Source organism: Phascolarctos cinereus, unplaced genomic scaffold (assembly GCF_003287225.1).
Source record: "Phascolarctos cinereus isolate Bilbo 61053 unplaced genomic scaffold, phaCin_HiC Scaffold_2;HRSCAF=192, whole genome shotgun sequence".
NCBI classification, from domain to species: Eukaryota; Metazoa; Chordata; class Mammalia; order Diprotodontia; family Phascolarctidae; genus Phascolarctos; species Phascolarctos cinereus.
The window spans coordinates 382469815-382484621 of record NW_027555625.1 but is presented as its reverse complement, the minus strand read 5'-3'; the positions used below and the strand labels follow the sequence as shown (position 1 = coordinate 382484621).

The 14807-nt window shown below is 46.4% G+C and overlaps 1 protein-coding gene across 3 annotated transcripts in view; it reads left to right on the top strand.

The window, feature by feature from the left end:
* CAMK2A (calcium/calmodulin dependent protein kinase II alpha) overlaps positions 1-14591 on the top strand; it is an 87635-nt gene extending 73044 nt beyond the window's left edge. For 2 of the 3 annotated variants that reach the window (XM_020964251.2, XM_020964253.2), the window contains 3 exons: positions 1545-1639; positions 4345-4573; positions 8808-14591. In XM_020964251.2, coding sequence (XP_020819910.1) covers positions 1545-1639; positions 4345-4573; positions 8808-8811 — 328 coding nt within the window. In that variant the 3' untranslated portion in view covers positions 8812-14591. Of the gene's footprint in view, positions 1-1544; positions 1640-4344; positions 4578-8807 lie in introns of those variants that run through there. The other variant, XM_078150517.1, reaches the window with a different exon arrangement.
* Positions 14592-14807: the final 216 nt, after the last annotated feature.

Sequence of the window (14807 nt, the reverse complement as noted above, 5' to 3'; positions counted from 1 at the left end):
AGAGAGATCTAGATTGCTAGGTAGGACTAGAAATCCACTTTGAGCTGGAAAAAACAAAAAGAATCAAAAAAAGCTTCACGGAAGACTTAGTACTTGAGCTGAGCCTTGGAGGAAGAGATGGTTTCCAAAAAGAAGAGAGGAGGAGGAGGCGGGAGTCTATTGCAGGTTTAGGAATGGCCTATATAAATTACAAGAAGTCAGGAGAAGGCAAGAGGAGACTGGGCATCAGTGAGTAGTCCGGTTTGATTGGAATGGAGACAATGTAGCATGAAATAAATCTGGAAAGGTGGATAAGGGAGCCAGATTATGGAAGGCTTTAAATGCTAGGCTAAGGAGTTTGTAATCTCTCCTGAAGGCTGTGGGGAGTCCTGGTGGTTTTTGACCAGGGGAGTGACCTGGTTAGAACTAGGCACTGCGAAGATTTATTTGGCAGCCGCGTCAAGGATGGATTACAGAGTACAGGAACTGGAGGCAGAGAGACCAGTCAAGCTATTCCAATAGGCCGGGGGAAGAAACAAGGGCCTGAACTAATGGAGAAGATTTTGTAGGGGTAGAGTCTTCAGTATTTGGTAGCTGCTTGGATATAGGGAATAAGGGAGAAGGCTGGATAACTCCTCTCAGTCAGAATCTTGCAGGATTCCTGTAAGAAAGGGGAAATGGGCCCTTGGCCCTGAAGGAGAAAGGAGTGCTTTCCATATTCTGCTTTCACCATGCTCTGCTTCAAGGGCTTGGCTGATGGCCCCCTGGGAGTCGGGACACTTCCTACTTGCGTGTTTTGTCAGCTATCTGGGGCAAATGTTAGGGCTGGGTGAGGGGATCAATATTCCTGGATGGGCTTCCTTGTGCTCAAGCCCAGGCTCACTGGAGAGGAGCTGGTGTTGCATGTGCTGGACTTTGGATCTACCTAACCCTAGGGCTAAGAGAGAGCCTAGGGTGTTTGCTCTGTGGCATACCCTCCTGCGGAAAGGGACAAAATGAGGAAGGCCCACTTTATGTGCTAACTGTAGAGAAGGGTCCCGTTAGGAGTGAGCAGAGACGCTTCTTGCTTCCACAGAACACAGGGCCTTTGAAGCCCTAAGTGTGCCTGTTTGTGCATGTGTGGTCAGGTGAGTGAATCAATATTTACTCAGATCTCTGCATATCTTAGTGTGTAAAGTGAACCCCTGAAGTGAGTGCACAAGAAGCCAACATGTCCTGCCCACCCTGAGATTCTGCCAGTATTTAGCAGCAGAGGGAAGGGAAGGAAGAAAGGTAGGGTCCTCTGGGTCTCCATTAAGATTCATAGGATAAGGTACGAAAATAAAATGCTAGAATTCTAGGGGACTGTAGAACACAGAATATAGAATGTCAGAGCTGGAAGGATCTTAGGAAACAGAACATGGAAGGTCAGAGCTTGAAAGGATCTTAGGAAAGACTTATCAGGAATAGATGGAAGGGACCTTAAGGGATTATACTATCTAGTAAAATCCTGCCCCAGGATCCCCATTCAACAGATGAAGAAACTGAGGTCCAGGGAGGTCCCTGTTTGCTCTTGCTTTCCCCAGGAAGATGTGTGACCCTGGGATGACAGCCTTTGAACCTGAGGCTCTGGGAAACCTGGTCGAAGGCCTGGACTTCCATCGATTCTACTTTGAAAACCGTGAGCAATTCCTTCCCTCCGTGGTGCCTGTTGTCTCCTCTCGTTGCTTGTCCTGTCGGCTGGCAGCGTGTCTCAGCCTCCTGGGAATAGCAGTGTGACAGACAGGGCCCCCGGGCAGCTCAAGACCCCGAGAAGCCTGCAGGAAGCCCCATGCGGAACGTGGGTTGGTACCATCTCAGATACCTCTCCTAACCCTGGCCAGGCAGACTGCACTCCCCAGCCCTCCCCTTTAGTAGATAGAGGCAGGGACCTCGGGGCTCACAGGAGGGACAGGGGGCAGGCAGCCCTTCCCCCAGGGTCCCTGAGAAAAGTGTGGCTATCACAGGGCACGCAGGTTCTCTCCAGCGTGGTTCTGATCTCACAGGCAGGCCGGCTGGCCATTTGGGATGGAGCTTTGGGTGTGTTAGCTGGGCGAGAGCCGGGGAGGACCTCACACTGCTGTACCCCGCCCCTGTCTGTGTGCCATGCCGCTGGGTCTCTGTTCTTCATGTCTGTTAGTCCTGTGCATTCCCCCAGCAGGGGTAGCATGATACCTGGGGGCTGATCTGGGGCTTCCGCAGGACTGTTTCTGCCTTTGCCTGTTTTCCCTGTTAACTGGCTCTGAAAACTCTCCCAGCTATGTTACCCTAAGGGGCCCTCATGGAGTCTTAGAGTTGGAAGGAACCTTAATGGAGCAGTCAGCCCAACCTCCTTTTTATAGATGAGAACACTTATACTCAGAGAGGGCAAGGGACTTTCCCAAGGACACCCACTGAGATAGCAGGACAATCAGGACTGATGATAATAATAGCTTACATTTTCATAGTACTATGAGAGTCCCAAGTGTTTTCTTAGAAAATCCAAGCTCCTGGGACAGCTAGGTGGTGCAGTGGATAGAGCACTGGCCCTTGAGTTCAAATCTGACCTCAGACCAAACACTTGATACTAGCTGTGTGACTCTGGGCAAGTCACTTAACCCTGATTGCCTAAAAAAAAAAACCTAAGCTCCTTCAGGGCAGGGACAGTTCCACATTTGTCTTTGTATTCCTACTCACTTGCTCAATCAATAAACATTTATTAAGCCCTTGCTGTATTCCAGGAATTGTGCTAAGTACTGAGCTAGCATATAGTAGGTGCTTAATAAATGCTCATTGATCACTTGATTTCCTTACAACAACCCTGTGAGGTAATTGGGGTAAGTATTGTTACCTACATTTTATAGAAAAAGAAATATACTTAGAGATGTGATTTACTCAAGCTCCCCCAGCCAGTGAGAGGATTAGAACCCACATCTCCTGGCTCCTGAGCTAATGATCTTTCTATTACCCTTTCTATTACCACCCCTACCCCCCCCCCCATGTTGTCTCCTCTTCATAGGAGGGGAATGAGTCAGGAAGCCTTCATTCCATCATGACTCTTTGGTCACAGTCTAGCTGATTAAATGTTCCATTTGGGTTGGAGTTTGGGGGCTTCCTCCCAGATTCTGTGCCTGGAGAGCAAAGAAGGCCTCAGCCACTCTTCCTGACTGTGCCAACAGATGGATGGATCATTTTTGCCATGTAAAAAAGTAAGAGAGATAGAATAAAAACCAACCCTCTTATAGAATTGCAAAACATTCCATAGTTCTCCTGATATGCGCTGGCAATGGTGGAAAGCCAAAGAGATACCCTGGGACTTGGTTTCTGGGGCCATTGATTTTCAACCTTGCCTACAGCCTGATTTCTTGGCCCCTTGGTTCTATGCTAATTTTCCTGAGCACCCCTTTCTAATCCTGTCCTGCCCTGAAAGGGAGACCCGAGGAACCCTGAGGTTCTTAAGGGGCCAAAGCGTTAGATTAGGCAGGTTACTGAGCTGGGAGCCAAGCATTCTTGCTTAGGGTCTTGGTTCAGCAACATGCTCACCATAACTCGAGTGAGTAATTTTCCCTCTTAGAGCCTCAGTTCCCTTTTCTGTAAAATGGAGAATATTTATACTATCATCCTCATGGGATTGTGAGCAAAGTATTTTGCAAACCTTAAAATGCAATGGAAATGGGAACTATTGTCATTACGCAATGGAAATGGGAACTATTGTCATTACCTGAAAAAATATTAGGGGTTGACCTAGCTGATCTCTAAGGACCCTTAGAGTTCTGTGTGGCTTTTTGTCAAGGATTCTGTAGATTCCTGTACTGGGTGAAAGGTTGAATGGGATGACTCCTGAAGTTCCTTCCAACTGTGAGATGCTCTGGTTTTAAGCTGTGGGGATCTATGTGGACATTGCTGTCTGAACTAGCCTGATGTTGGAGCGGGGATGATGGGCTCCTTGCCTCATCTGTTGCAGAGAGACCTTTTTCTTCAACACCGGGAAGTATTTTTCTGCAGTAGTAATTCCTCCTAAACTTTTTGCCCCCTCTTACCCTCATGGAGAGCATTCTGGGGAGAGAGAGGTCTCATTTTCCTGAAACTTCTCCAATAAAAGGATTTAGTCTCCTAGAAAACTTACCTTAGCCCCCAGATGTCTGAGGGGCAAGATAGGGCCTGGTGGTTGAGTTTCCACCTCTGGACGAATGTAGATGATAGGTCCCCTCAGTTAAGGGGGCTCTGGGGGGAGCTGGTGAAGGAAAGAGAATGATGAGAAACTTCAGGGTCTCCCAGCTCATGTACAATCCAATGGTTCCATTCCACTTTTACTCCTTGTCCCCTTCCCTCTTTACCCTTCCCTTCTCCCTACTCCCTTATCTCCAGTGTGGTCCAGGAACAGCAAGCCTGTCCATACCACCATCCTGAACCCCCACATCCACCTGATGGGTGATGAGTCAGCCTGCATTGCCTATATCCGCATCACACAGTATGTGGACGCCAGTGGTATCCCTCGCACTGCCCAGTCTGAGGAGACCCGCATCTGGCACCGCCGGGATGGCAAATGGCAGATCGTCCACTTCCACAGATCTGGAGCACCTTCAGTCCTACCACAGTGAGATCCTTTCTCTTTTTCTTTCCTCCTCTTCATGTCAGGCTGACCCCTATATTGAGCCTTCCCAGGGGTGGAATCCGAAAGGGTAGCTGTGGTTTGATTGAATATCAAACAGAGCCTAAGTCATTAACTCCTAGGCAGACAATCTTCTGTTAATACAGAACCACTTACTCTAACCCAGTCATTCTAATTAGGTTAGGATGCATTGGTGTCAAAACAGTGTATGATTCTTTAGATTATTTTTAATTGGAAATTATCACAATTGTAGTCCCAGTAATAGCTGACATTTCTCTAGCTCTTAACACTATTCCATCTGATCCTTGAAGCAACCCTTTGAGGCAGGAAGTACAAGTAGCATTGTAGGAGGCTATTTTGTATATGTATTTTTTAAAACGTTAGAGCAAGAAGGAAACTCAGAACATTGAATGACAGGACTGGAAGAGACCGTAGAATTAAGTGTGGGAACTGAGGGGAACCCTAGACCACGGAACATCAAAGATAGAAGGGGCCTTAGACATGTGATCATGGGATCTAAGGCAGAAGGGGCTTTAGAGGGGATTACTAATCCAATACCCTCATTTTACAAATAGGGAAACTGAAGCCCCAAGAGGTCAAGTGACTTGCCTGCAATCACACAGGTAGTAATTGTCAGAGCAGGGTCCTCTGTGGTCCTTTCACTATACCAGACTCTTTCCAGATCATACGATATGGAGTGCCAGAACTGAAAGGATGTTAAGAATTTAGATATTCTGATCCTCTTATTTTACAAAGGTGGGAACCAGAGAGGTTAAGGTATTTGCCCAAGGTCATACAACTTAGTAAGTGGGAGAGTCAGGTGAACCCACATCCTTGTTAGGGAGTCTGTTTTAGAACCTAACCCCCACAGGATTTTAGGGTTTTCATAGCTATCTAGAATTTGAGAACATTTATAAAAGCTGTGTTCCACCCTTCCTTACTCCTTCATACTCCCAAACTCAGCTAAAAAAGAAAAGGCATTTGCCTTATCTTTTATGAATCCTGTTGGTTTAGCCCAAATAATTACATGGTTGACATTAAAAATACACGTTTAATTGTTCTACATTTCAAACATGTTTTCTGTAGTAGAACTATTCTGATTGTTGTCTTTTTTTCCCTCCAAAAAAAAAGTTCAGAGGTCACACTTCAGTGTCTTTTCAATACACTCCCCTTCCCACCCCCATCTTCACCCTCGTCTCCGCCCTTCTCTCCTCCCAAGCCACCTAATAATGATAGTTCACATTGATATAATGCCTTGATGTTGGCAAAGTGCTCTGCCTAGGCACACCATGATGAACGCATTCATTTTTTACAATCCTTTAAGGTTTACAAATGTAAACCTGTTGTCTTGCAACAAAAATCAGTGAGGGAAGTAGTGTTGTCATTACCTCCATTTGACAGATGAGGAAACTGAGGCCCTGAAAGGTGACCTGACTTTTCCAAGGTCACAGAACCACTAAGTAGTGTAGCTGAATTTATGAAAACAAACTTATTTGTATTACTTTGCAAAAGGGTTCACTATAGAATTCCTTTAAATAGCGACATCTCTTGATGTATTCAAAGGAGCATTCATTAAGTACCTACAACTTGCAAACCATTGTCATCCTTTCTGAGAAATATGAAGATTAGATGAGATATGGTCTCTGTCTTCATAGAGCTCACATGTTATCATATGGCCATAATATATGCAGAGAGTTCAACAAGACATATTCTATAGATTTCTTTAGAGAGGTGCAAAATTTTGCATGAGCAAGGTCTGAAAGGCAGAGGTCATTACTGACTGTAATTTTAGGGAAATCATCCCAGAAAGGGTAGCATTTCATCTGGGCTTTATAATATTGGTAAGAAATTTAGCAGATTGGGAGGGGTTGCATTCTAGGTTTAGAGGATAGCATATGCAAAGATTTGGGGTTGGGAAATCATATGGTATATATAGGAGGTGGCAAGTTGCCCATGTTGGACATAGTGGGCAGTATGTGCAGGGAAGTAGAATGAGACAGGTGGTACCAGGCTATGGATCTATGTAGGTGGAAGGGTCCTGTGGTCATTGAAGGTGTGGATGTAGAACCAGGAGACAGGCTGGGAAGAACTGGAGAGACTTTGCAATCATTGCGTGGAGATGAGAAATGAAGTTGTGGGAATGAGTCAGATTGTCATACACAGCACAGGAAGAGAAGAGACCAAGGACAGAAACTTGTGCAGTTATTACATTAAGGGTCTAGGTCACAGGGGTGGGGAGCCTGCAGCCTCTGGGCTACATGTGGCCTTCTGGGTCCTTGAGTGTGGCCTTTTGACTGAGTCCAAGTTTTATAGAACAAATCCTTTTATTAAAGGGATTTGTTCTGTGAAGTTCCTAGACTGTAGGAAGAGGAAAAGGAGCCACATCTATGAAAGAAAGCTAGTCAAATGTTGACTGTGGTGTTTTTTTTTTTTGGCAACATGGCTTAGTACATAGAATATTGGGCTTTGAATCAGAAAGACATGGGGATACAAATACAGAGAATGAAACCACCTCTGTTCACAAGGAACTTATATTCTATTTGGGGAGAGAGAGGAGGGAAAAAGCATTAATTATGTGCCTACTATACAGGCCAGGCATTATACTAAGTGCTTTAGGGAAGGGAATAAGCATTTATATAGCTCCTACATGTGTCAGGCCCTCTATGAAGGGTTTTTTACAAATATCTCTTTGAGGTAGCTGCTGTCATTATTCCTGTTTTATAGATGAAGAAGCTAAGTCTAACAGAAGTTAAGTGACTTGCCCAGGGTCACACAAAGAGTCATTATCTGAGGCCAGATTTGGACTCAGGTCTTCCTGACTCTGGGCTCAGTGCTTTGCCCACAGTGTCACGTAGATATTGATGCGTAATATTGCACTGGGACCTTTGGAACATGCTGAATAAGTATAGACAGAAAAGTTGTAAAGAGAATAAACACAAGTTGGTTGGGATGGAAAGGTGCTAGCATGTGGGAGGATCAGGGGAGTCTCTCTGGAGTAGAAAATGGTTTTTCAGCTGGGTCTTGAAGGTAGAGAAGGATTTTATGAGCTGTAGGTAAGAAGGGAGGACATTCCAAGCTTGGGGGATGGAGTGCCTTGTCTGTATGAGAAACAGAGGCCAGCTTGGTTAGACAATGAGGCTGGTAAGATAGGTTGGGGCCAGGTTGGAAAGGACTTTCAAACTGAACAGTTTATAATTTATTCTAGAAATAGTAGAGAGCCACTAGAGTATATTGAAGAGCCTGGTCAGAATTGTACTTAAGGAGGGGCAGCTAGGTGGCCCAGTGGATAGAGCACTGGCGCTGGAGTCAGGAGGACCTGAGTTCAAATATGGCCTTTGACACTAGCTGTGTGACCCTAGGCAAGTCACTTAACCCAATTGCCTCACCAAAAAAAAAAAAAAAGAACTGTACTCAAGGAAAGTCACTTTGGCAACTGTGGAGAGGGTAGACTGGAGTGGGGAAGGACATATGACAGGGAGGTGGGGGCCAATAAAGGGGGTGTTGCAGTAATTCGGGCAACAGGTGATGGGAGGGATTGTTGTTGTTCAGTCAATTAGTCATGTCTAACTCTTCATGACCCCATTTGGGGTTTTCCTGGTAAAGAAACTAGAGTGGTTTTCTATTTCCTTCTCTAGCTCATTTTACTGATGAGGAAACTGAGGCAAACAGGGTTAAGTGACTTGCCCAAGGTCACAGAGCTAGTGATGTCTGAGACCAGATTTGAACTCAGATCCTCCTGACTCCAGGGTCAGCTCCCTATTCACTGCATCACCTTGCTGCCCCCGTGAGAGGTGGGGCAGGGGCTGAACTAAAGTAGTGACTGTGTGGGCAGGAGAAAGGGGTAGATGCAAGAGATGTTGTAGAGGTAGAACAGCAAGATTTAGCAACTAGTTGGTTATGTGAGGTTAATGAGGGTGAGTCAAGGATGACCCCTAGGTTATAAACCAGAGATCTGGAAGAATAGCCTTTGACAGAAGTAGAGGAGTTTGAGTTGAGTTGAGTTTGACTTTGACTTTGGGCAAATACTGCATTGTCTACATGCTGCTGTGTGCCTCAGTTTCTTCATCTGCAAAATGGGGAAGAATTAGTTGCCTCTAAGGTCTCTTCTAGTTCTAAATCTATACTTCTATAACCTGTAATCCTAAGTATATTCTACCTATTATTGTCACCTTGAGTGTCTTTGTTCTTCTCTTTTAATCCTTCAACTTCTTTTTTTCAGTTGAAGCTCTGATCGGGTTGTGCACTCCCTGGCTGTACCACGGAGATCCACCCTTCTTCATCTGTGGCATGTGGCTGCTGGTTCTACCATGTGCTGGAATTCCCACCATCATCATCATCCCCACCACCAAGCTCCCCACAGAAGCCAAGAAAACCTGCCAACCAACTCAAGCCATCATGCACCAGAGAGCAAACGGCCACAGTTATTTATTTACTTGCATTTTTCCCTGTTTTTCTCTCCCTGTTTTGCTTTTCAGTTTTGGATTGTGTGCATGAGCCAGGCCCAGGGGCCCAGATTACCATTCCTCTGCCTGGGTCAGCTGCTCCCAACTCTTGGGACAGAGAACAATGTGGAAGGAAGGGACCCCTCTCCCCATCCTCCCTCCCCCTGCCCCAGGCCTAGGAGCTGACAATTTCCCAAGTCCATAGCTCTGTTAGCTATGCTGCTGATTGCACCCAACCCTTAATTCCCACAGTCTAGCACTCCTTGCAGAAGCAGGTAGATGGGGAAATCAAGCCTAGCTAGCATAGTGAGCAGGTCCCTGTTTGCCAGCCTTCCTGAGGTCTCAGGCCTGCCTTCTGTGTTTCTGCCTCTCTTTTGAGGCACTTTTGGGAGAAGGGCAGCTGACCCAATAGAGAAGGTCATTTATGGCAAAGCAGGGAAACTGGGGAATCTGGCTGCAAGCATGAACTAGCCAGATTCTTTACCTTGGGCTTTCGTATACAGCTACCGCCTTTATCCCTCCCTTCTATGTTCTTTCCTTTCCCTTGGTGAATTGCTTTTCTCCTCCTACTGTTCTCTCTCTCCCTTTTTTTTCCTTCTGTGAAAATTGAAACCGATTTTATTTATTCATTCATTTTTTTTATTTTGGGGAAAACAATCAGTGTTAAGAACACTGGTGCTAGACCAGGGAACTTGTCCTTTCTTGTTGATTTGGTGGGGCCGTTTGCTTCAAATAGGGATTTCATCGAACCCATTCTTCCAGCATAGATTGAGAGTTTCTGCTTTAGTAACACTTGAGAGAGGAAAGCTGATCATCTTTTTGGGGGAAAAAAGAAAAACTAAAAGCAACCTTTAGGAATCTCTTCTACTTTGCCCGCATGCCTTTTGATATCCAAACTTCTGTGTATTTGGTAAATTGATTTCATGTACTTGCTGAAATGGATCTTTATGTAATAGCTAAACATCTCAGATTACTTTGGGGAAGGGTGGTTTAGGGTAGGGTAGTTGTTTCTTTCACTTCTGTCTCTTTCTCTCTTTTCCCCTTAACTTCTGAAGCTATAGATGTGTAACAATTGGGTGTCTGTGGTATAGGTGAGCACTACCTCTCATCCTTGGGGGAGTCTCTCCTTTCTATCCTCTCCTGTGCATCAGCCCCGCTGGGTTCCCTCCTGTTCTGCTGACAGAGTTGGAGTTGGGAGAAGCATTGCATGCTGACGTGAATAGTGAAACAGCTGGCCACATCTGACCACAGCTGGCCATGGAGGATGTCAGAAATGACAAGAGAGAACTTGGCCCATTGGAGGAATGTCTTGGCCTCCTGGCTCCCCACCAGAAGCTTCCCCTGGACCTTTATGAAGAGCCAAGCCATCTGTGTGGCTCAGTGGACCTTACCTTTAACAGGGCATTCCAGCAGTGGATGGGAGAGGTCAGGGAGACCCTATGTGGCCTGATGCTGTGTGGCCTTTTCCCTGTGGGGTCTGATGGTATTTCTAGTGTTTATTTCACCCTTCAGTTTCCTGCTTTCTTGCTCTTACACTCCCTTGGTTTTTCTCCCTTTCCCCCGGATTGACTCTGACGTAAGATACCCTGGCCCTTCCAGCAGGGCTGTGTCTGCACTGTGTTCCTTGCATGACCTTACACTGTATATGCAGTAAGTTTATTGACAAAATGAACAAAACCAATCATGTGTTTTGGACGAAAAAAAAGAAAAGAAAAAAAGAAAAAAAAAGAGATCGTATTCTCAGTGTTCAATTTGGAATTGCGCTGCTGCCTTTCTGTGTCTCACGGCCTTTGTATGGCCATGTTTTGCCAGAGCAAGATCATTTCTTCTGACTATCTTAGGACAGGAAGGCCCAGCTAATGAGGGGCCATAGACTGAGCTCTGGGACATGGCTCCCATCCAGCCCACTGACCTCCACATGAGTCCTGTGTGTGGAGCGAGGGTAAGCACAGGACTATTGAATGATTTCTAATCTGGGCATTTTTTAAGTCTTCCCCGCTTGACTTCTCTGTGAGTGATCTCCTGCAGAATGACAGACAGTCCTCCATCCCTGGTCATTTCCCAGCACCTTTGGGTTTGTTGGCTCCTTTTGTGGGGATGGGGAAGTGGGAAGAGGGGCCTGTGCGGGTGGGGGAATTGTAGCTGGAGGTGGGGGAAAGACAGGGTAATTAGAATTCTGAGGTGTATCAGTTGGGTCATTGGAGGCAGGGGACAGAAAACCTAACGAGTTATTCTCCACATCATTGGGTCAGTACGGTTTTAAGTCATGGTCCTCTTTGCTTTACAGGTCTCTTCTGTAAGGGGCTGAGGTAGGGGGTGAGAGGTAGGGAATGTGTACTTGTGCTAATCAGGTTACCAGTACAGCGACAAGCAGATGCTTGTCCTAAATCGTAGTGTTTTAGTGGGAAATATCTTCCAGAACATCAGGCAGAGAGCGTCCTTGCCTTCTCACTCGGCTCCCCAGATTAATTCCTTTGCAGTCTAAATGGTCTTCCACCGATGGCCCCTTTTTGTTTGTCCCTTTTAGGAAGCCCTTTTGCTCTCCCTGGTTGTGCTCTTGGGCTCTATAGTGACCAGAGCTTGCTCAGTCTAATTTCCTCCAAGCTTCTAACATGTCTTCCCCTAGAGCCCACTTTTCCAGGGTAATCTTTCAATTATAGGTTTCCCCTGTCCTAGAATGAGTGCCCACTCTCCCGTCAACCCAGTGGACCAGGTCTCAGGAGCTTGTCATTTCCTTTCTCCAGCCTTGCTTCCCTGTCTGTAAAATGATGGAGTTGGACCAGATGAACTCTGAGACTCTTTACTCTTTTCAAGTCTATGATCTCCTACCTCTGGTCCCCCACGGGGCCCTGAGCATATTGGGGGCAGCTAGAGAAACTCTAGACTTCTCTTAGACACTGAAGAGAAGAAGGGTTCTCTCCGCGCCCCCTCCCCCTTCCCTTCTTTCCTCCAACCTCAATCTCTTTCTTGGTACTCTAACAACTACCTGGTAGCCTGATCGTGGAAAGAGCCCTGGAATTTTGTGGTTTATCTTTTTCAACTTTATGGTGTCCCCCTGCCTGCCTGCATTCTAGTCTTGGCTTTACTAAGAACTCCCTGCCTGACCTCTTTATCTTTAGGGGCCTCAGTCTCCTCATCTGAAGATGAGGGTAGAGTAGGTCATTGGCCCAAATGAGCTTCAATGTCCCTTCCAGCCCTAAAGTTTCAGCCCAGACAAGCATCTGAGCCATGGTATTCTTTTATTCCCTTGCCAACAGTGTTCTATCTGTTACTTTTTATCAAGACGTTTACACATCTGTTATCTGAGTCTATTTTCCAAATTGCCTTGTGCGGGAGGTGAGGCAGGAATGGCCACCTTAATTTTTTTTTTTTGGTAAGGCAATTGGGGTTAAGTGACTTGCCCAGAGTCACACAGCTGGTGAGTGTTATGTGTCTGAGGTCGGATTTGAACTCAGGTCCTCCTGACTCCAGGGCCGGTGCTCTATCCATTGCGCAACCTAGCTGCCCCTGGCCACCCCAGTTTTACAGATAATAAACTGAAGAAGGATTTACTTATCCCCATGCCTGTTCTGAATGGAATTCCAGTACCAGCCCTCCTCTTTTCCACTTCTTCTTCTTCTCTCCAGAGCCAAGTCACCCCACCCCTTAGTGCCTTATAGGCTTTGGGACAAGCTGTCCCTTCCCCACCCTGCCCCCTGCAGTGGCTTTAAATAGTAGCATCCAAAACAGTTAGATGGGCAGGAAAAGTCACTCATAGTGGAACTGAGTCAGTGGCCATTTCATTTCCACATATGCCCCTGTGTCTTTTGAACACCTTTTAAAACCATGCTGTATGAGGATTGCTTGAAGGAACTGGCAATGTTGAATTTGGAAAAGAGAAGTCTTGGGGTGGGCATGATCTCTGTCTTCATGTATCTGTAGAGCTGCCATGGGCAAAGGCAACTTGGCTCTCAAGGTCCAAACAAGGAATAGTGGATGGAAGTGGCAGAAAGGCGGATTTTGGCTCAATGTAGAGAAAGTTCTAATAATCAGAGCCATCCAAAAGTGGAAGGGCTTGTTTGAGAGGCAATGAGATCCCTTTTGCTTGAGAGCCTCAAGTGTAAATTGGATGACCACTTGTCAGGAATGTTGTAGAGGGAATTCCTTCTCAGGTATGAGTTGGTCTAGAGGGCCTCTGGGGTCCCTTCCAGCTCTGAGATTCTGTGATTCTAGAGAGACCCTAGAGTCATCGGAATGCTGGCGTGTGTGTGTCTGTGTGTGAATATGTGAGGATCATCTCTCTTCCTCCTCCCCAATTCATCACCCTCAGGTAGTGGGGTGGCCCACCTCAGCTCTCAGGCTGTAATTCCATAGTCCCTGTAGATATGTCAGAGTTTGTGGGGGGCAAGGAAACCCGTCTCTCTTCTGCTGGGGTCATTCTCTGCCCCATTCCCTACTCCCAAGCCCAATCGCTCAAGTGTTGGGGAAAATTCCTTGACTGGGGATTGGAGGAGAGCATTGCACCTTGGTCCTCCTTGGTGGCTAGCTCAGATAAAGGGACACCAGATATTCAGTGGGGATGGAAGAGGAATGAGAGTATGCAACACATAGCAGGTGAGTGTTGGAGTAATCTTCACTCAGGCTCCCTCAGTGTCGCAGGAGCCCTTAGTGAAGTCAGATCCCATGATTACTGTTAGCACTACCTACTCTAACCATGGAGCTATCTGGCCGTACCCCAAAAGTATTGTCATTCATCGATGCTGAGTAACAATAAGAACGGGGGTGGGAGAAACACTAAACCTTGAATTTGCAGTCCTGGCTGTGTGCTATTTAGCTGCACTTTGGACAAATCTCTTAACCTCTCTTGGCCTTGGTCTCTCAAGTACAAAACAACTAGATGATTTCAAAAGCTTCCTTCTAGCTCCAACATCCTATTAGCGTATGACCAAGCAAGTACGCTCTTCCCTCAATGCCCGTTCATTCATCCTTTCTTTCTCTTCTTAAGGTGAGCTTTCTTCTCTATCCTTAGCACTGTTGCCCCAGAGACACCCACTCGTCCCTCATTCCACCCTCCAAGCAGGGCCAGCAGATGAAGGTGGGTTGGGGGAAGGTAAGGCAAAGGGGATATAGAGTAGGCTTTCTCTTTTCTAACTCTTGCGCATTTTAGAGGTATGATTTCTGCTCAAATGGGCAGGACACAAGCACCCAAACTTAGTGTGTGGATCTCTAGAGCCCATGTGATTGCAAAAAAAAAATAGCAGAGGATATATTTTTAAAAGCATATTTAAAAACACCCCTCCCCCCGCCCTTTACCTCTCTGCTCATGGAGCAAAGCCTGGCCCCTGCTCCTCTCTGGTCTGGATGAGGCTTGAGGGGACCTCATTTGGGGCATGTTTGCCAGTGTGCCCGTGCTGCATTGTTACTGTTTTTTGGGGGGGTTGTTTTTGGGGAATCTGTGGCTGTGACCTGAATAATCGCTGTTCCAATTTTATGTTATTTGGGAGGGGGAGGGAGGGAGTGAGGGTGCTATCTGTTTTATTCTTGATGTTTCCAGTGCAATAAAGAGTACTAACTTCTGTGCATGACAAGCCTTGGTTGTTTCTTGTTGGGTAGCCTGAGATAGAGTGAGGGGGAGACTAGGTCACCAGCATCTAAGCAGCTGGTCTCTGAGCCAAATCATGGTTCAGAGAATTAATTGGCAAGGGAGAACCCCTGGAGGGCCCAGCTGGCCCCCTTGGAGCTGTCAGATACCATCAGAAAGCATTCAAGTTGGGGAATGGGGAATAGACTGGACAATG